The following is a 22,508-nucleotide window of genomic DNA, read 5'->3' as shown; positions in this document are numbered from 1 at the left end:
ACATGTACATTTCGATGTTTTCCTTTTCATAATAATTACCGCTTCAATTCAGTTCAGCTTGGTAAAATTAGATTAAATTGAATTAAATCTATACAGTTCTTCTGATAATGGCATCCGATGGAAAATGAAGTTACTTAAGTCGATTCTTATGGGTAAAACGATGCAACTATTTCAATATAGACTCCTGGTCTCCATACTGTTTTTGTACACAGTTTGCAAAGTACCTTTAGCATTTTCCTCATTTTTTCATTTTTATTCGAAAATAGTAATACTGTAATTTTGTACTGAATAATATTGTGTATTCGTGGTTCTGTCGTCCCGACTTTATTTCGTGTAAGGACATTGCTTCACTTAATGGCTGCTGGGACAACAGCACCACTGCGCCTAGAAACAATGTATTTATCGCGTTATAAATGTGATGTATTATTATTATTATTATTATGTATACGCTGTAAACCTAGCCTATAACTGCATACATATTATTTGCTGTATTGTACACGGTATTGTTGATTGACACTGGAAGAGTCCTTCAATGGTTGACAGAGAAAGAGGAAGAGAAAGAGAGAAATGGACGGAGATAAAGAAAGAATAGTTAAGAAAGAGGGGATAATAAACAAGTGTAGTTGCCGTCCATTGCTCTTCCAAATATAGTAGTGAAAGCAACTAAAATGTCTTTCTCTATCATCCAGGATTCTACTAAAGTGTAATTCCAACGTAATCATAATATATCCATTATTGAAAGCTTAAATAAGTCGCCCTCTATAGATAGAAATGATGATTACCGCCAATAAGTTCAAAGGTGCTTATATACTCTGGTGGAATACTCAATTCTATTCATAGGATGCGCAAACTGCATAATATTGACAGACGATCTACTCAAGTGCATAACTATGTGTAGAGTCTTCCGTGCTATGATTACTAAGTTATAGCAAGTTAAGACACTTAATACCCCTTTAAATTATGTTATCCTTGTATTTTACGCTTATTATTCCTTACTTGAACTACGGGCTTATCGCATGGGGCAGTGCAGCAACTTCCTAAATTAATAGACTCTTTATATTACAAAAAAGAGCGATTCTTATTATTATCAATAATGCAGATTTCCGGTCACACACGAATAATCTTGTTGTTAATAATAACATTTTGAAAATTAAAGACTTGTATACTTTTCAGCTTTGACAGTTAATGTACAAGCTGAACACTAAATAATTATCTTTGCCTTTTAATGGTATGTTCGTAAGAAATTATTCGATTCATAGTTACTTTACTCGCCAGGCGAGCTCTTTTCATCTACCATTGAATTGAACATCGTTTGCACAAAAGACATTTCTTTTTACAGGTAAAAAACTGTGGAATTCTCTTTCAAATGATATCATACAGTGTAATTCGATACAAATTTTCAAAAGGAGACTTAAAAGCTTTCTTCTGAATAGTGACTATTGCATTCCCCAATATCCTTCTCTTTCCTCTCTTACTGTCCCCACTCCTCTATCTTTCTCTTTTCTCTTTTTCTATATAATTATATCTCTCTGTCTCTCTCTCTCTCATTCTCTCCCTCTCACCACCCCTCCCCACCCCCTCTTTCCCTCCCTTTCTCTCTCTCTCTCTTCAGCTCATTCTACCCTGTCATGCATATTTCCTTGTTTTCCTCCTATACATCATACTCTAACACTCCTTTCATCCTTCATCCCAAACTGACTCATTTCGCTCTGCTCCTCATACCCCCTTCTACCTTTTTGTCCATATTTCATATGAAATAGATATTTGTTATTAAACTTCTTTTACTTCTATTTAGGTATTCATAGATGTATTAAATAATTATATTTACACGTTATTCATAACTTTTATAATGATACATTACGTAGTCACTATGGTGGTTAAGAATAATTGTATACAAGAAATAAAACATTTGAGAAACATTTTAGTCTTTAGTTTGCGACGAACAAGACCTCGTTGTGTCAGTTAAAGATGGTGAAAGGACTATCATAACCAGCCGTGCAATAGTAAGAACTATCGTATGGGTGTGACGCGTCGAGAGCACGGCCTAATTCAACACCAGCCTGGATCCAGTCATCTTGAGACGCGAAACCACTAAAGGATCTGAGATCGGAATGAAATATTGAATGAAAAATGAGTTTTAATATTCAACGAAATTCTTTGATTTCATTAGAGCACAACTGTTCCATGTCCCCTTGAACCCTCACTCCCAGAAATAGTACGATCGGAACTTCTAGTACATTCGAGAGAAGAAAAAATCAAATTAAGGCAATTTACCTTTTGAAATGTGCGAACATTACACTTGCAATGATCGCGTATTACGTAATCTGAACATGATTTCACCCAAATTTTATGGTTGGTATAATTTTGTATCTTATTAATGCTCTTTTCATTCTTTCATCATTAAATTGTGCTTAAAACCCATCAGGATTGTTTTTTCCTCTTTATAATCTGCAATTCTTTGCACTGCCTCACAAATTTTAAAATTTCTACCCGCTCGCTCGCAAATGGATATTCAGACCTTTACATTCAACTGCAAAGTATGATGCTTAAGCAGGATCTTTGACCATCTAAAGAGAGAAGAAAAAAAATCATCCCTGAAATGTAATCAGAGGGGTATTACCAATGTTTAAACATTGACATTTTTCGCTCTTAGTTTCTACCTTTGTGGGTGCCCCTTTTTCTTTCCAGAAAGTGCCCCTTTTTGTTGGAAAAGGAAAGAGAATGAGAGAAATGGAAGGAGATAAAGGAAGAATAGTGCAGATAGAAGGGTTGAAATATTACAAGTGTAGTCACCGTCCTTTACCCCTCCAAACATAGATAGGCTTATATAAAAGCAAATAAAATGTGTTGCTCGTTTACCTAGGAATCTACTAAAGTGGATCTCCAACACAATATATCCGTAACTGAAAACTAATTAGTCGCCCTCTATAGATGGAAATTATGACTACCGACAATAAGTTCAAAGGTGCTATACGCGACGCGAGCTCTTTGTGGGAAAACCCACTTCTAATATAGGATGCGCAAACTGCATGATATTCACAGACGAACAAATAAAGTGTGTGTTTAGTATTGTAATCACATTTGTATTGATTGATGATTAATTGATTGATTTGATTTATTCGTCCACAATGTGGAAATATGCTTTCCACCAGCATTACAATGATACGAGAAACAGAGTACAATAATATGAACATATGAACAATTAAGCAAACAGTTTCAGAACAGAAAAGGTCTCGTCATTTCACATAAATAATACAAAATTGTTTAAGTCATCCAGAATTGTTAAACTTGATTAGATGATTAAAAGTATCTTTGAAATACTTTTATGATGACAGTTTATAAATTCAATAACAGTTTATAAGTTCAAATAATTATGATCATTATTGCTATTGTTATTATTATTAATATTATTATTATTATTATTATTATTATTATTATTATTATTATTATTATTATTATTATTATTATTATTATTATCTCTTAACGAATTGGTTGAACATGTGGATAGAGTTTGGTACGAAGGATTGGCGGAAGCGTGCTCTGTTTGTGCGTGGGACGTTTAATCGAATTCCAGAACGGTTGAAAGAATACTGGGTGTTGAGAGGGTGACTTTGATCTTTCATGATTTTGTTTGTTTTGGACATGAGTCTCTGTTCGAACAAAGAGTTTATATCAGTCAGATCATGCCCTATCACTCTCTGTGCCACTCACCGTAAGCGAGTCCGGTTTTTCTGGGTCCCATTTCCGTAACAGCAAATCACGTTGTATGTTAAAATGCTTTGTATTAATGACTGATAGAACAAAACCAAAATTGTTCTGTCAACGTGAATATTGTTCATCATTCTCAGAAAGTAGAGTGTTTGGTTTCCCTTCTTACACAATGTTAGTGTGTTTTTAGTCCAGTCTAAAGTGTTGGTAACTATGCTTCCCAGGTACTTGTACTCCTTCACCTGTTCAACCTCCTTATTATGAAGAAATATAGGTGTGTAAACTTGCATAGCGACTCAGTACTTTTGATCAAAGTTATTCGCACTTCTTTTGACACATATTTGCAATCAACGTGAGAAATAGGTACAGAACTGCTTGCAGTACGTTATTGGACGCACTCGTTACGTAGAATCAGGATATTGGTACAATCTACTACGTCATTGCATATATAATTCATGTTCCGGTGTGCTTGCATGAACCAGGAAGCTGTTATGAACTAACAGTTGACTTCTAGTACACATTAGCTCATCACACTTTTAAGTTGCATTGGAAATTGCATATATGCGTAGAATGTGCTCGTGTCTGTAATAAGCCAAAAACTAGAAATGGCTGAGAAGGCCGGGGAAGAGAAAGCTCCAAGCTCTTCAGAGAACCTGACATGTCCACTATGTCTTGATATCTTCGACGAGGCAACCATCCTGACTTCATGCGGACACACCTTCTGTCGGAAATGTCTCAAGAACTATGATCTGTCCCACCAGGATCTCGATCACATGATCTGTCCTCTGTGCAGGAAGATCACCAAGTTGTCTGCGAACCGTGTCGATGATTTTCTTACCAATGTGACTGTCAACGGACTTGTAGACAATTACCACGCCAAGTGTGGAGGAATGAACGCTGTCCTTGAGATGCGTCTAAAATGTACTGCTTGCAAGTTTCATCAAGATGCTGTCTCATTCTGCAGAACGTGTAATAACTATATGTGCACTATAATTGCGACTCCGGCCATAAGCACCTGACATCATTCTTTGAAGGTCATGAGATTGTATCCTTACAGGATATCATCGACGGTAAGGTCAGCATTGGTCACCTGCCTGAGAAGTGCTGCATCCACAAACAAGAGAACAGAGATATGTTTTGTGAGGATTGTAAGGTCCATATCTGTCACAAGTGCGTGATAGTCGGTCATCAGAATCACAACATCAAGAATCGGGCTGACTTTGAGCAAGAGTAACGGCTAAAGGTAAATGTGGTTTCATATGACAAAAACAAGTGGCGAGGGGGGGGGGGGGGAGGGTGGCAGTTGAGTTCATACATGGAATTGGGTGGACAGGTGTTACACTCTATGTAAGGAGGGGGATTTTTTACGTTCCACAATCTTAGTTTCCGCTAACTATGTCGCTTAGATGCTCTCTCTCTCTCAATTTTAAAAAAATTATCCCGTAGAAACGATCTACGCCAAAATCCCGAAGTATTCGGTTAGAGCTTTCCTTTATAAAAGGGGAGCAGGCAAAGGCCCCGCCCGCCTCGCAAAGCAATAGCACAATTGTATTAGGCAATAATGATGAATAAAACAGCATTTAAGTGGTCTAAAGTACGGTTTCAACTTTCCATAAGGCTACCCTTTTCCTCTCAGTGACTAGGCTTCCTCAGTTCCTCGCATTTGAATAGCTGGAATGTTTCTTATCATTGTGCCAACCCCGTCTACTATAAATGCTCTTGAAACGGATAGGGTGTGAAGATCAACGCTTCTCTCTCTAGTAAATGGGGTGAGACAACACTTTGGCCCACCCCCTCTCTTTCTGTTGCCTGCATAAGCTCACTCTTATGTAAATCATTATTTCGAAGTAGGCTGGGATTTTCTGCGGTGTTTCACACTTTGCTTGATTACACTATTCAATTTCTCAGAAGCAATTGTTTCGCTCGGTCGCTATACTCCCTCGCGTAACAGTACATTTTCAGTCGAGCTTTACATTTCTTAATATTATTAAAAACCCTTTCAAATGAGGTATTTTATGTCATTATCAAAATAAAAAACTTAAGTATGTTTCAATTTGACAATATCTTAAATCTGTTTTTTTTTTATTTTTAAATAAGTGCCAAAATACTACCTTCTATGAAACCAAAACTACAAAAAAAAGAGAAATGCAATGTCCTTTCTTTTGTTGAATATTACTGCTTTCATACATGCAGACTAATTACAAGATATGGATTACCTTTTAAGAAAGCAGAAAAACAATGTATTTAATTCCTCTGTCCTCTGTCCTCGTATGATTATGATGATGTGGGGGTATTTTTCTAAAACTTCAGGCGCGTGCAAAATCGTGTTTCATTTTCCAACCATCGCCATGTAGTTTAAGCATACATCTATAGTTACAAAATGTTCTTTTCACTTCTCCATTTGTTTATATTTAGGTGAACGACCTTGTCCAGCGATGTGCCGCCAAGAAGACTGAACTGGAGAAAAACATTCAGAATGTTGAAGTACAACGCCATGAGGTTTACAATGCCGTGCAGAAACTACTGGACGATGTCAGTCAAGCCTACAGCATCAAGGCCAAAGAACTTGAAGAAAATCATCGTAATCTCATCGAGCAAATCAATGTAGTAAAGCGGAGTTTCGATCACGACCTCAACGTCTTGAAATCCAACGATCGACAGAAGATCAAGAGTATTCGTAGTTCACTGACACTGGTAGCTAATGACAGACTGGGTCGTCTTGAGAAAGACAGTCTGTCTGCTCATACCTTGTTATGTGAGGAGCTGGATGCCATGCTGAAGGAGGCTACTGATCACACTTCTGTGGCAGCCGTTGCGAAGAAAGCACAGGAGAAGAGGTTCAAGCCTGCAGATGATACTCGTCTTGAACTCGGGAGCATCTCAGGATCAGCTACTGATCATACTTCTGCGGCTGCCATGAGGAGGAAAACACAGACGAAGACGTTCAAGTCTGCAGATGATACTCGTCTTGACCTCGGGAGCGTCTTAGAATCAGAACCCAAGTTGCAAGTTATTCAGTGTGTAGATCTACGGGGAGCTATGTGGGATATGACCCCGTACTCTAAGGACAGTGTAGCTATCGGATATCTGTGTATACCTGGTATCGATATCATTGATTCAGCTGGTAAACAAGAGCAGTATACAAACATACCAAGTAACATGATATGCTATGGTCTTGTGTTTCAACAAAACAGGTCGTTATGCATAGCGACGAGTGACAAACAAGCGCACATATTTTCTCCCAATGGTTCCAGGAAATCAACTATGCCCATGATAGGCAGTGGCCTTCTCATACTAAACAGAAGTCCATCAGATGAAATCGTCATCGCTGACAATGAGAAGCAAGTCTATATCTATGACCCGACGGGATCCACACACAAACACATTGTTCCAACAAAACACAACAAGACGAAGCAGATATCTGCCACCAGGTCGGGTTTGTTCGTCACGAGTTCATGTAACACCAATCCAAGCGTGGTGACGGTGTATGACCGGAAAGGGAAAGCTGGCAAGTCTTTACAAGCTTCAAACAGGGTCTACCTGTATGCTGCCGTGGATGAGCAGGACAGGGTGTATGTAGCGAGTGTTGATGGTATGAATGGTAACGTGGTGATTAGGCTCTATGACCTTGATGGTCTGAACATGATTGAGAGAGTTGAGTTCAATGTACTTAATCTCAGGCTTGCTACTTCTTGTTGGTGTTACTTGGCTTCTCTCTCTCTCCAGATATGCTCGCGTTTGCTGCTGGCGGTAAGTTGTATGTTATCAAAGTATCACTGTAATCCATCTCACACTCTATATTACCATTATTGTTGGTGTGTATACCTCTCTGTTCCGGCTCCACTCTCATATGGGCCTATAATGTGTCATATTCCATTGTTTATTTTTTTGATAACTAACCAATTAGAAGATGCCTATTCTCTCGATAGATTTCATTTGCCTGAATACCGTTGTCCTTATCCAATACAATTATAACTTCCCTCTCTAAAAATAGTATGTAAAGTGTTTAATCGTTTATCTTAGATATTTTCTGAAAGCCAGTGATATGATATCATAATGAACAACTTGAAAATTGGTAAGATATTGATTAACTTCTTATCAGTGTTATTTCACTCATGTTGTTTTTGTTAATGTTGCGATCATTTTTTGCTGCATTTTATGGTGATTATTTGTGTATCTTTAAACGACGAAATAATTAATACTGACATTGTAGATGGGACCCTATTGTAAATAAGCTTTTAAGCTTTCACGGGTTCTCCTGTCAAGTTATTGGTATCATTATTTTGTTTTCATTGTATAATATCACTATAACTTTCGTGTGGATGTTACAGTAAACTTGCCTAATCCCACAAAAATTCCTTCGTATTCACTTTGTACCCTGTCTGAAAAGCCATTAAATTGAAAGCTCTGAGAACTGATAATGTGACTGATTAGTTTGCTTTGATATAGAAAAGAACAATGTACAGTATTTAAAACAAATTAGGCCTAGTTTAACCTTCGGAAGTTATATTTCTTGACTTAACATCCTATGTAAAGTAAGAATGTTATGATATTTTTGTAAACGTTTACTACATTTTTGTTATAATGAATTGGTAATGTAATTTTGCATATTTCATGTTAACTTATAGATACTATGTAATAACAAAGTAAAAATGTTCAGTCTTATGTTTTTGGTCCAATTTTACAGCACGTCGCATATATGTATAAGTGCTATTACGTCATTTGTTTTAGGCATTCCATGTACCTCATTTTCCTAGTTTATATAGCATGAGTTATAATTTATGTAGACAATTGCTATATTAGGTTTTATATATCTAAATCTTCGGATGTATTATGTCACACTTTATTATGTACTTTATGAATTATATGTCATGTTATTACAAGAAGAAAAAAAGAGTGCTTCTGCTGTATATAATTTCCCTTCTGTTTTGCTATATACATTGCATTGTAAATTGATTTATATGATATATATGTTTACAAACAGAATATTGATTTGTTACATTACATTTTTTGATTTATGTGTTTATAAACAGAATACTGAAATACATCAATGAAGTTTAATAAATACAATACAATACATGTAAATTTCGAAGGTTTCCTTTTCATAATAATTACCGCTTCAATTCAGTTCAGTTTGGTAAAATTACTTTAAATTGAATTAAATCTATACCGATCTTCTGATAACGACATCCGATGGAAAATGTTGTTACTTAAACTTGAGTTCTGGTAAAAAAAAAGAAGAAAAAAAGGAATCCTCACAGAATCAAACGAAACTTACACTGAATGTTCAAGATTACAAATAAATGTCTTTTGCAAAACAATTTTGGTAGAAAATATATACTGGCTGAGTTCGTTCGTTCGTGTCTCCTTAGATCAAGGTAGTTATGTAATGTTCCTTAATTAAAAAGTAAATTAATTAAATGAAGTTCTTTTTTTAATAATGAGCATAGAAAGATAAGATATCGAGGTTATAGTAGCCCCGACACGTTTTGTGTAGTCCCATATACATCTTTCTGTGTACAGTGCTTGTTACTTTACAAAAACTGGGGCAAATTGATTATGATTTTGATGACTCCAGACCCTTGCAGTACACATTTATACTTACATGCTACATGATCAACTGTTTCTGATCCATTCCACACCTTTTCTTTCACAATGCAATCGCATGACCAGAACTCAACTTCATTTTTAAGTCGATTCTTATAGGTAAAACGGTTCAACTATTTCAATATAGACTCCTGGTCTCCGTACTGTTTTTGTACACAGTTTGTAAAGTACCTTTAGCATTTTCCTCTTTTTAAAATATTTTTTATTAGAAAATAGTAAGTGTATCAACGCTGTAAACCTAGCCTATAACAACATACACGTTATTTTGTTGTATGCACACGGTATTGTTGATTGACACTGGAAGAGTCATTTAATGGTTGACAGAGAAAGAGGAAGAGAAAGAGAGAAATAGACGGAGATAAAGAAAGAATATTTAAGAAAGAGGGGGTAATAAACTAGTGTAGTTACCGTCCATTGCTCTTCCAAATATAGAAATGAATGCAAATAAAATGTCTTGCTCTATCATCCAGGATTCTAATAAAGTGTATCCACTATATCCACTATACTATACTATCCACTATATCCACTATTGAAAGCTTAAATAAGTCGCCCTCTATAGTTAAAAATGGTGAATTCCGCCAATACGTTCAAAGGTGTTCATTTACTCTTAGATGAAACGCCATTGATGTTATGTTGTTATTATGTTTTATAATCTGTTTAATTTTGTAAATTTTTTGTTACACACATGTACCAGTGAACAACGAATTTCCATTTGTTATGGACAATAAATCAATTCAATTCAATTCAATTCAACTGTGGGAAACCCCAGTTCTTTTCATAGGATGCGTAAACTTCCAGACTGCCAGCAAAATTGACAGATGAGCTACTCAAGTGCATAATTATGCGTTGAGTCTTCCTTGCTATGATTACTAATGATTATTAATATTAAAAGAAATTATAAGAAAAAAAAGTCAAAACTATTACAGTCTCAATTTTATGTTGTGTTTTGACAGTTTTGTTCTTTCTTTGTTATCGTCCAATACTAGACAGTTTGGTTGGAATTCACAATCATGGTTTCACCCTACACAGTGTTCGAAACCACCTATTTACAATGGGCGCCCACAAAAATGGAGAAGGAGAATAGAGAAATACTGGTTAAAACATTTTTTCTAAGACAGAGAAAAACGGGCTATTTTTTCTTGCACACATTCTTTGGCCGTTTTCGGTCGCCCAGAAAAAGTTGTTGGAAAGACCACGGTTTTAGGATTAAATCACATTGCTTTGTAAATTCCAGCCTTTATGTTTTCCACTTCTCTCCTTATCTTTGGTTTATCTCTCTCTCTCTCTCTCTCTCTATATATATAGATATATATTTATATACATTGTATAATATTATGATGTAAAGCTCGATCTTCCTCTCTATCTCTCTTTCACTCTGTTTATCCTCCTCTCCCTCTCTTTCTCTCCCTCTCCCTCTCACTACCCCTCCCCACCTCTCTCTCTCTTCAGCTCACCCGACCGAGTCATGCATATTGAACTGTTTCCCTCCTATGCATCATACTGTAACACTCCTTTCATCCTTCATTCCCAACTGACTCATTTCGCTCTGCTCCTCATATTTGTTTTTAAACATCTTTTTACAAAGCAAAGGGTACATCACATTTTGGTATTCATAGATTTATTATATAATTCTATTTACACGTTATTCATAACGTTTATATGGTACCCGATGTTCACTACGTAATCACTATGATGGTTGAGAATAACTGTATACAAGAAATAAAACAATAAACTAAGAACAGTTCTTTGATAAACATTTGACTGAAGTTAGTCTTTAGTTTGCGACGAACCAGACCTTGTTGTGTCGGTTAAAAATGGTGAAAGGACTGTCATAACCAGCCGTGTAATAGTAAGAACTATCGTATGAGTGTGACGCGTCGAGAGCACGGCCTAATTCAGCACCTGCCTGGATCCAGTCATCTTGAGACGCGAAACTACCAAAGGATCTGAGATTGGAATGAAATATTGAATGAAAAATGGGTTTTATCATTCAAGGTAATTCTTTGATTTCGTTGGAGCACAACTGATCCATGTCCACTTAACCCCCCTCCCCCCCAAAAAAAAAATTTAAAAAAAAATGGTACGATCTGAACTTCTAGTACATTCGAGAGAAGAGGAAAAAAAATTAAGGCAATTTTACCTTTTGAGAAGTGCGAACATTACACTTGCAATGATCGCAGCGTAATCTGAACATGATTTCTACTGGATATGCAATGGTGTACTGAAATTAATTGCCCCTGATCTGAGTTGATTTCTCAAAAGTGGTTGCGATCGTGTTCAAATATCTTCATTACATTAAAGAAGGTGCCCAGGTAATCGTGGTATGTGCCCCTTCAAATGTTAGACCTATTTCGTTGTCCTGTTCAGAAATCTGAGGAAAATTGATGGAACTGATTGTGAGAGGATTCAGGACAAAAACTTAAAATATTTAGGCCTAGGGTAAAGTATTGTTTCCTTTTTCCCCTTCGCTTACATCTCTCACTTACAAATCGGTTTGAAGTTATCCACAAGCACAAAGTTGAGTTTTTTCCACAGGCTTTTTGTCTCGCTAACACGTAATCATTTGCTAGTCTTTGCAATATGGGTAGAAATCGGAACGGAATGGAACGGACTAGATTTACACCAGATAATAATTTATTAAGATGTATGTCATCTTACTTGACGTAAGCACGATGAGCAGGGATGGTACTAAAGAAGACATCATAATCACTAGGAGCTGGAGGATTAGCGCTGTGTTCTGCTAGGATGAAGAACGATACGGTGAAGTTGCTCTCACATGCGGGGCCCTGGCCCGGGATCACTCGGGTAGCGACCAATGCAGTCATGGTAATCTTTTGCTCTGTAAGGAAATTGTGAGGCAAGATCGATATTGAATTATTTTTTTAATTGAAGAGCTGACTTTTAAATCATTTGAAAAGAGCTGTCTAAAGGGTTAATAGATGAAATAAAATTGTATAGAAGTTAAAGCAGACCCCTTCGAGTTGGGGGGGGGGGTATTTAAACGATTGATATCAGAAATATATATCGATTTCGACCTGCCAGGATTTGTTTCTATAGCAAAACGATAACAATCGTTAAACTATGAATACAATTTTTTTTTTCGCGACAAATTATGCAAATAAAAGAGAACTCTCCATAGATCCTCAGAGGAGGCTTTCACTTGAAGGCAAATGATAGACAGACCCCCCCCCCCCCCCCTTGCCTATTGTGCGGTCACTGAAGAGTGATATATATATTAAAATGTAGTAGTATTATGTACATTAAAAAGTCTAGAAAATAATATAAAATTCCTATAAAATACTATGCAAAATCATTGTGCATGTAAATTGTTATGTTGATTAGGTAATTTCATTGTACAATGATTGGTTCAGTTATATAACTTTGTATATATTATTCTGGCATAAAGAAATACATTTTATGATTCAATACTTTGATAAGTTTGAAGTTATTATTATTAAATGGAAGTCGTCAGAAACGGTGGACCAGGAGGGCGGGGGTACAGTGCCTCCTATGTTTTCGAATACCCTCAAAGTGAATCCTTTTTTAAATAAGTACTCCCATTCATTTCTTATAAGTGCTCCTTTTCATCTCTAGTTAGTGCCCCTAATCAGTTGCGAGAAGTGCCCCATTTTCACCTCAGATAGTTCCCCTTTTTATGTTGAAACGTGCTCCTTTTCTTTTCTAATAAGTGTCCTTTTCCCTTTGGATAAATGCCCCCTTTTCCTTTCATTAACAAATGTACTCCTAATCTAAAGCGACTAAGAGCAACTTTTTCTTAAATTTCATCCAAATTTTATAGATGGTATAATTTTGTTTCCATTTAAAGGTCTTTTCATTCTTTCATGATTAGATTGTGCTTAAAACCCCATCACGATTGTTTTTTCCTCTTTATAATCTGCAATTCTTTGCACTGCCTTACAAATCTTAAAATTTCAACTCGCTCGCTTCGCTCACTCCCAAATGGATATTCACACCATAACGCTCAACTGCAAAGTATGATGCTTAAGCGGGATCTTAAATCATCTAAAAATAGAAACAAAATCATCCCTGAAATGTATTCGGACAATAGGGGTATTACCAACGTCAACAAATTGTATATTTTTGCTTTAGATTCTACCTTTGTGGGTGCCCCTTTTTTCTCCCCAGAAAGTGCCCTTTTTTGTTGGAAAAGGGGGGAGAATGAGAGAAATGGAAGGAGATAAAGGAAGAATAGTGCAGATAGAAGGGGTGAAATATTACAAGTGTAGTCACCGTCCTTTACCCTTCCAAACATAGATATGCTTATATAAAAGCAAATAAAAGGTTTGCTCGTTTACCTAGAATTCTACTAAAGAGGATCTCCAAAACAATATATCCACAACTGAAAAACTAATTAGTCGCCCTCTATAGATAGAAATGATGACTACCGACAATAAGTTCATAGGTGCTATACGCGGCGTGACTTCAGCATTGTAAACACATTTGTATTTGATGTGTACACTTGAATAGCGGCTCAAAGTTCAAAGTTATTCGCACTTCTTTCGACACATATTTGTTATCAACGTTAGACATTGGAACTGAGCTGCATGCATACGTTATTGGACGCACTCGTTAGTAATACGTAGACTCATATATTATAGTGTGTGATCCAGTGTGCTTGCATGAACGTACTGTTGACTTCTTGTCCACATTAGCTGATCACACTCTTAAGTTTCATTGGAAATTGCATTTATGCGTAGAAGGAGATCTTGTTTGTAATAAGCCAAAAACTCGATATTTAAAGAAATGGCTGAGAAGACCGAGAGCGAGAAAGCTACAAGCTCTTCAGAAAACCTGACGTGTCCACTATGTCTTGATATCTTCGACGAGGCAACCATCCTGACTTCATGCGGACACACCTTCTGTCGGAAATGTCTCAAGAACTATGACCTGTCCCACCAGGATCTCGATCACATGATATGTCCTCTGTGCAGGAAGATCACCAAGTTGTCTGCGAACCGTGTCGATGATTTCCTCACCAATGTGACTGTCAATGGACTTGTAGACAATTACCACGCCAATTGTGGAGATGTGAACGCTGTCCTTGAGATGCGTCCAAAATGCACTGCTTGCAAGTTTCATCAAGATGCTGTCTCATTCTGCAGAACGTGTAATAACTACATGTGCACTAATTGCGACTTCGGCCATAAGCACCTGACATCATTCTTCGAAGGTCATGAGATTGTATCCTTACAGGATATCATCGACGGAAAGGTCAGCATTGGTGACCTACCTGAGAAGTGCTGCATCCACAAACAAGAGAACAGGGATATGTTTTGTGAAGATTGTAAGGTCCATGTCTGTTACAAGTGTGTGATCGTCGGTCATCAAAATCACAACATCAAGAATCAGACTGACTTCGAGCAAAACTTGCGGCTAAAGGTAAATGTGATTTCATCAAACAAAAAAGTGTACTTGTACAATTCAGACAGGGGAAGGTTCTATGAGCACCTTTAGCGAGATGTGAAGAAGAGGGGATGGGGCACAAACAGAAGATCCCCTGCAATGATTCAAATGGGGGACAAAATTGATTTCACATTTTTTCCCAACCTTTTAAAATCAAACTATCAAACTATGCAAACTAACACTTCCTCGGCGATCTGAATGTATACGCTATCTTTCCGCAGCTATTTCGCTTCAGAAAGATAGCTACATCCAGATCGCTTCGGAAGTGATAGTTTGTCCCATCACTTTCACCTACGCTACTTATTTGCTTATTATTATTATCATGATGATGATTGTTATTATGATGATAATAATATAATTATTTGTCATATCTATGTTCGGTTTATATGATATTACTGCTTTCATGCAAATTGACTTATTACAAGAGCTGGATTTCCTTTTAATAAAACAGAAATATCACGTATTCAATTTCTCTGTCCTCGTATATGATGTATAATAATATGTGTGTGTGTGTGTGGGGGGGGGGGGATTTCTGAAAATTCAGGCGCATGCAAATCCGTGTTCCATTTTCAAACCATCTCCATGTACTAAGCATACACTCAGTCAGAAAATGTTCTTTTCACTTCTCTATTATTTGTTTTGTTTAGGTGAACGACCTTGTCAAGAGATGTGCCGCTAAGAAGACAGAACTGGAGAACAACATTCAGAATGTTGAAGTACAACGTCAGGAAGTATACACTGCCGTGAAAAAGCTACTGAACGATATCAGTGAAGCCTACAGCATCAAGGCCAAAGGGCTTGAAGAAAATCATCGAAATCTCATCGAGCAAATCAATATAGTAAAGCGTAGTTTCGATGACGACCTCAACGTCTTGAAATCCAACGATCGACAGAAGATCAAGAGTATTTGTAGTTCAATAACACTGGTAGCTAATGAAAGACTTGGTGGTCTCGAGACGGACAGTCTTTCTGCTCATACCTTGCTCTGTGAGAAGCTGGTTGCCATGCTGAAGGAGGCTACTGATCACACTTCTGCGACAGCCATTACGAAGAGAGCACAGGAGAAGAGGTTCAAGCCTGCAGATGATACTCGTCTTGACCTCGGGAGCATCTTAGAATCAGATCCCAAGTTGCGAGTCATTCAGTGTGTAGATCTACGGGGATGCATGGTGGGTATGACCCCGTACTCTGAGAACAGTGTAGCTATCGGATATCTGTGTACACATGGTATACATAATCATTGATTTAGCTGGTAAACATGAGCAGTATGAAAACATATCATGTAACGCGATATGCTATGATCTTGAGTTTCAACAAGACAGGTCGTTATGCATAGCGACATTTGGCAGTCAAGCACACATATATTCTCCCATTGGATCCAGAAAATCAACCTTTTACGTGAACGCCAATGGATTTATTAGGCTTAACAGAAGTCCGTCAGATGAAATCCTCATCGCTAGCAGTGAGAAGAAAGTCTATATCTATGACCCGACGGGATCCACACCCAAACACATTGTTCCAACAAAACACAACGATACGAAGCAGGTATCTGGCACCAGGTCGGGTTTGATCGTCACGAGTTCATGTGATTACACCGATCCAAGCGTGGTGACGGTCTATGACAGGGATGGGAATGCTGGTAAGTCTCTACAAGCTCCAGACGGTGTCCACCTGTATGCTGCCGTGGATGAGCAAGACAGGGTGTATGTAGCGAGTGTTGATGTTCCGAATGGAAACGTGGTGATCAGGCTCTATGACCTTGATGGTCTGAACCTGAAGGAGAGAGTTGAGTTCAATATAATTAATATGACACTTGATCATTATTGGTGTTATTTGGTTTCCCTTTCACCAGACATGCTCGCGTTTGCTTGTTACAAGAAGTTGTATTTTATCAAAGTATCACTGTAATCCATCTAACACTCTTTATTACCATTATTCTTGATGTGTAAACCTCTCTGCTCCAGCTCCACTCTAATATGGGCTTATAATGTGTCATATTCTATAGTTTATTATGTGATAACCAACCAAATGAGAAGATGCCTATTCTCTCGATATATTTTGATTGCCTGAAGACCGTTGTCATTTTCTAATACAATTATAACTTCCCTCTCTCGAAATAGTATGTAACTTGTGTCATCGTTTATCCTAGATATGTAATGAAAGCCAGTGATATTATATCATATTGAACAACTTGAAAAACGGTAAGATATTGATTAACTTCTTATCAGTGTTATTTCACTTATGTTGTTGTTCTCAAATATGTTTGTTAATAATGTGCTCAATTTTGTTGCATTTTATGGTGATTATTTTGTATCTTTAAATGACGAAATAATTGAAAATGACATTGTAAATAGGACCCTATTGTAAACAAGCTTTTAAGCCTTCACGGGTTATCCTGTCAAGTTATTGGTATCATTATTTTGTTTTTATTTTATAATATCACGATACTCTTCGTATTTTTCAGTTTCAAGTTTTTTATTTCTGCATTTTCCATAAACAATAACAAAAATAACAATGAATACATTTTAGCAATATAATGATAAGTAATACAAGTAGTAATTCATATAAATAAATAAATATAAATAATCAATAGTACAATTAATCGTATTTGAAAAGAAAGAAAAGGGGGAGAATGCAGAAGACCGATATCGTAAGCAGAGCTTGAAATGATACCGGCCTGGATATTCCATTAAACTTGCCTAATACATCGAATTTGTTTTTTCAATCCTTGGAGGACCATGGTTACTACGTTCCCTCAAAAATTCCTTCGTATTCACTTTGCACCCTGTCTGAAAAGCCATTAAGTTCAAAGCTCCGGGAACTGATAATGTGATAGATTAGTTTGCTTTGATATAGATAGGAACAATGTTCAGTGTGAACAAAAATTAGGCCTAGTTTAACCTTCGGAAGTTATGTTTCTTGACTTAACATCCTATGTAATGTAAGAATATTATGATATTTTTTTTTAATTTTACTACATTTTTGTTATAATGAATTGGTAATGTAATTTTGCATATTTCATGTCAACCTTTAGATACTATGTAATAGCAAAGTAAACATTTTCAATCTTATGTTTTTGGCTCAATTTTACAGAATGTCGCATATATGTATAAGTACTATTACGTCATTTGTTTTAGGCATTCCATGTACATCATTTACCTAGTTTGTTTAGCATGAGTTAAAATTTATGTAGAAAATTGCTATATTAGGTTTTATATATCTAAATCTTCGGATGTATTATGGTACACTGTATTATGTACTTTATGCATTATATGTCATGTTATTACAAGATGAAAAAGGAGTGCTTCTGCTGTATATAATTTCCCTTCTGTTTTCCTATTTACACTGCATTGTAAATTGATTTATATGATATATATGTTTACAAACTAAATATTAATTTGTTACATTACATTGTAAATTGATTTATATGTTTATAAACAGAATACTGATATACATCAATGAAGTTTAATAAATACAATACAATACATGTAAATTTGGAAGTTTTCCTTTTCATAATAATTACCGCTTCAATTCTGTTCAGTTTGGTGAAATTAGATTAAATTGAATCAAATCTATACAGATCTTCTGAAAACGGCATCAGATAAAAAATGTTGTTACTTAAGTCGATTCTTATAGGTAAAACGGTGCAACTATTTTAATATAGACTCCTGGTCTCCATACTGTTTTTGTACACAGTTTGTAAAGTACCTTCAGCATTTTCCTCATTTGTTTCTTTTTTTATTAGAAAATAGTAAGTATGTATACGCTGTAAACCTAGCCTATAAGTACATACACATTATTTTGTTGTATGCACACGGTATTGTTGATTGACACTGGAAGAGTCCATTATTGGTTGACAGAGAAAGAGGAAGAGAAAGAGAGAAATGGACGGAGATAAAGGAAGAATAGTGGAGAAAGAGGGAGTGATAAACAACTGTAGTTACCGTCCTTTGCTCTTCCAAATATAGTAGTGAAAGCAATTAAAATGTCTTGCTCTATCATCCAGGATACTACTAAAGTGTGTCTCCAACATAATCACAATATATCCACTAATGTTTTATAATGTTCGGGGAAATTTAGTATTTATGACAGTTTATCATTTTGTTTTTTGAAAATAACGATTTATATATATGATTCATTGTCAGAAAAATACTTATTGTACTTTATATTGTTATTGTTATCGAAAAATTGTATAACTACATGAATGCAGAAGAAAATAGAATCAAATGAAATCAAATAAATAAGTCACCCTCTATAGATGAAAACGATGAATACCTCCAATAAGTTCGAATGTGCTTATACACTCTGGTGGAAAACCCAATTCTATTCATAGGATGCGCAAACTGCATGATATTGACAGACGATCTACTCCAGTGCATAACTGTGCGTTGAGTCTTCCTTGCTTTGATTACTAATGATTATTAATATTGAAAGAAGTTATAAGAAAAAAAGTAAAAACTATTGCAGTCTCAATTTTATATCGTGTTTTGAAAGTTTTGTTCTTTCTTTCTTATCGTCCAATACTAGACCGTTTGTTAAGAATTCACGAACATGGTTTCACCTGTAGCGACAAATGTTACAGTGCATTCATTTATAATTCACTGGTATACATATTGTGTTTTTAATCCAAAATGGCCGCTTTAGAAGTCATTGAGAGTTCGAGGATTTGGTATTACGCCATGTCCTCAGAACTGGTTTTAACTCGATTTATTATATAACGATGTTTATTCATTAGTATTTTGATCACATGACCAATTAACATAGATGTACGCGTATTTATTCATAAGTATTTAGATCACGTGCCTTATTAACATACATGTGCGCTTGTTTTGAACCAATCGCGCTGTAGTTGATTGGCGCTCTTCTGATTTTCCTGTGCGGGAATCAGTGAGCTGTTTTAATATTGGTATACACACATGCTGTTATTGTGTTGATATTTGTACCTAGAAAATTGTATCCAACGAGGATTGAACTGCTACGTCCCCGGACCATTCCCGGTGGACGTGCTCACCTATTTACATCTTGTACGTTTTGCAAGATATATTTTGACTCTTTAGAGATATGAGTGTGAGGTATTGTGAATGGATATTTGAAAGCGTGTTCACTCGTCACACAACATAACTCTTATTTTTTATTTAGCTACGAGGAAACAAGGTTGCACTAGCAATAAAATACATGAAAGAAAGTATTCCCTTTTCGTTATGTTTATTGGGTACTAATGAGGCTGGCCGTACACTTGCAAAGTGTAGCCAAGCACAAGCCGAAGAATCGGAATGAAAATGCATAAATGGTAAATGTGAATATTGCACGGAGATTACATAATGATCAATGATGATAATGAACATGAATAAATGCGATGTATTTAAATAGAGCTTACGACAATAGTAGAAATGAAGTCGAAAGTCCAATGAAGATGAAGAGAGTTGAGAACGAAGGAAGGGGCTCACGCGATGAAATGTGCGGAGGCTTGATGGCGGAAACGCGACTTCGTTGACGTGGTTGAAGAACCGTGAAGAACGCGATGTCGTCGCCGACGCTCGTGATGATGATGAATGTAGATGGAGCTCTCGGGCGAGAATAGAAGAGAAGAGAAGAGATGTGTGACGCTCGATGACGAAAGCAGTGAGTCGCTTGATGTCGGAGGCCAAAGTGGAAAATGCAGACATCAAAGCCGGTAGTGGTGCTGAGACGGTGAGTCGCTCGATTGATGAGCCGAACTTTGATGGTGAATGTTTAGATGAGCTGCGGTGAGTCGAGCTCATGTGAGTGAAAGACTACCGGTGAAGAAACTGGCAACTCCCAGCGGATAACCAAGCACCATATATGTCGGAACTAGATTTAACTGTTCCACTGGAAGACTGCAGCCCGATGAACACGGCAGAGAAAGTGAAGATGTGCCGATACGATAGAGGTGAAAGGCACGGTAGAATCAAGCCCGGAGAAGAAATCATGCAGAAACGTGTTGACTCAACTGAGATGTAAGCAGGAGTTGTTGACTCGACCGAGGTGTGTAAGCGGGAGTGGAGAAAACCTCGTGGTGATGAAAATACGCGGGTGAACGATGCGCGGAACCACGATGCTCGATTGGAGGAAAAACACACGTGGTCCGAATAATGAATATAAATAAATACCGTGATGGAAAAATACAGGAGACATGAATTAATGTACGGTGAAAGTAGGGCATGTTAGAGCCGCTACAACTCTCTCGATGTTCAACATGGACGACACTTTAATTCACCAGCAGTGAGAATAGAACATTTAATATGATCTAACGTTTTTCTCACCTGCATTATTGTTTGACAACCTTTTATCAGCGACTTCATATATATTGTCTCGACATTTGATTCTTCGACCTTCATCGCAAGTCACTGAAGTTGATCTATTGACATTGACTGCATCATCATTGTATTCATCTGTTAACTGATTCATCATCGTTGTCTTCATCACCGTTGTCTTCATCATCGCTGTCTTCACCAGCGTCGTCTTCATCGTCGACTTCATCATCGCTGTCTTCACCAGCGTCGTCTTCATCATTGTTGTCATCATCGTTGTCTTCAACATCGTCTTCATCATCGTGGTATTCACCTAGCGTCGATCATCGTCTGCATATCCTACGCGATCGACAACCAGCTCGTCGACCACTGTTTTCGACTAGCTAGTTTCTACATCTACCTAGAACTTGAAGAAGATCTACTTTGAATTCAACTCCAATGACTCACGTAACGTTAATTATATTGTGATTTATGCTTTGCATTGTTTATCATTGTGAGGCCTTATTTTGACTGACTGAGTGCCTGTTGTTGAGTGCGTACGCTTACTAACACATATTTTACATGTTTATAATTGCACTAGTTCTAGGCCTATGCCTGGTCTACTGATCTAGATCTGCTATAGTCTAGATCCACCGATATATTGTTGTATTCTCGTGTTGTGCATTCCGTACACATACACAAGTAGAGATTTGTTTAGCGGTTTCTTGAACCACAATATTTCGTGCCTATGTAAGTAAATCTAAACGCTGTCTAGCTTAGATTTGAGTAGTATTTTCTTGACTGTTATTATTCATGCAGTGTGAATGATATTTAACTGACTTGTTTTAATACTGTTTTAAGTTGTACTGAACAGCTAGACTCCTGGTATTTCGAGACTTGTATTCAGCGGTAATCATTAATACCATAGTGACTAAGTTGAGTCTCCTTTACATTAATGTGCTGTTGGAAGTTATCTATGTTTGATTATTAATAGTAACTACCAAGGGCCTAGTGATAGTTTAATTGTCTGTCACTGTTGAGATAGACAGAAGAGGTTTCTGATAATTCTGTAATCATTGTATCTTATGTGAAATTATAGAATATAGAACCAGTTTTTAACCATAATCAATTTGTCTGGATGTGATCATTTATTAAGTGTTTTCTTGTCTGGAGGGATACTGCTTTTTAGTAGTTTAATTAAAAAAGGGAATTATGTGGGATTACTAGTTAACACGCAACATAGTCCATACCCCATGTAAGTTTTCTAAATTGGTGACCCCGACGTGATCCCCCTGAGATAAGAAACATTTAGTTAGATTACCTTTGCTTATTAATATTTTTTTTTACCATTAGATAATCACATTTCTTACTGATACATTGAATTTAGTTGTGTGAACAGTGGGCGTGGCGCGGCGTCATGACTGAACCCAATACTCTTCAGCACCAAGTTGCTGCGCTCACGAAATTGGTCAAGGAATTGACCGCCACTATCGGTTGCATGCGGAGCCGAAGCAGCAG

At 36.8% G+C, this 22,508-nt stretch overlaps 2 protein-coding genes and 1 long non-coding RNA gene across 3 annotated transcripts; 2 read left to right on the top strand and 1 right to left on the bottom strand.

Annotated features, from left to right (window-relative positions):
* The first annotated feature begins 4,313 nt into the window (after window positions 1–4,313).
* LOC105438035 lies at window positions 4,314–9,492 on the top strand. Its single transcript, XM_030977696.1, has 3 exons — window positions 4,314–4,658; window positions 6,124–7,374; window positions 9,475–9,492. The coding sequence occupies exons 1-3, from the start codon at window positions 4,314–4,316 to the stop codon at window positions 9,490–9,492; spliced, it is 1,614 nt and encodes a 537-aa protein (XP_030833556.1).
* A 1,424-nt stretch (window positions 9,493–10,916) lies between these two features.
* LOC115920851 lies at window positions 10,917–12,124 on the bottom strand. The gene is made up of 2 exons (XR_004062568.1): window positions 11,974–12,124; window positions 10,917–11,261 (listed from the first exon to the last, which is right to left on the bottom strand). It is a non-coding gene; the product is annotated as an uncharacterized LOC115920851 (long non-coding RNA).
* Window positions 12,125–14,079: 1,955 nt separating this feature from the next.
* LOC105446905 (E3 ubiquitin-protein ligase TRIM33-like) lies at window positions 14,080–16,647 on the top strand. Its single transcript, XM_030977686.1, has 3 exons — window positions 14,080–14,715; window positions 15,387–15,955; window positions 16,122–16,647. The coding sequence occupies exons 1-3, from the start codon at window positions 14,080–14,082 to the stop codon at window positions 16,645–16,647; spliced, it is 1,731 nt and encodes a 576-aa protein (XP_030833546.1).
* The last annotated feature ends 5,861 nt before the right edge of the window (window positions 16,648–22,508 follow it).

The sequence above is a fragment of the Strongylocentrotus purpuratus genome, unplaced genomic scaffold, assembly GCF_000002235.5.
Source record: "Strongylocentrotus purpuratus isolate Spur 01 unplaced genomic scaffold, Spur_5.0 spur5_scaffold_1, whole genome shotgun sequence".
NCBI lineage: Eukaryota > Metazoa > Echinodermata > Echinoidea > Camarodonta > Strongylocentrotidae > Strongylocentrotus > Strongylocentrotus purpuratus.
The sequence above is the reverse complement of the archived record's forward strand: the minus strand, read 5'-3'. Positions and strand labels throughout refer to the sequence as shown.

What these genes read in the sequence shown, in the direction of transcription:
- LOC105438035 (XM_030977696.1), top strand. Translation starts at nt 4,314, where the DNA reads ATGGCTGAGAAGGCCGGGGAAGAGAAAGCTCCAAGCTCTTCAGAGAAC. An exon ending in GCAAGTTTCATCAAGATGCT is followed by an intron (nt 4,659 to 6,123) that starts GTCTCATTCTGC and finishes GTTTATATTTAG; the next exon opens with GTGAACGACCTTGTCCAGCG.
- LOC105446905 (XM_030977686.1), top strand. Translation starts at nt 14,080, where the DNA reads ATGGCTGAGAAGACCGAGAGCGAGAAAGCTACAAGCTCTTCAGAAAAC. An exon ending in AGCAAAACTTGCGGCTAAAG is followed by an intron (nt 14,716 to 15,386) that starts GTAAATGTGATT and finishes TGTTTTGTTTAG; the next exon opens with GTGAACGACCTTGTCAAGAG. An exon ending in AGTGTAGCTATCGGATATCT is followed by an intron (nt 15,956 to 16,121) that starts GTGTACACATGG and finishes CATTGGATCCAG; the next exon opens with AAAATCAACCTTTTACGTGA.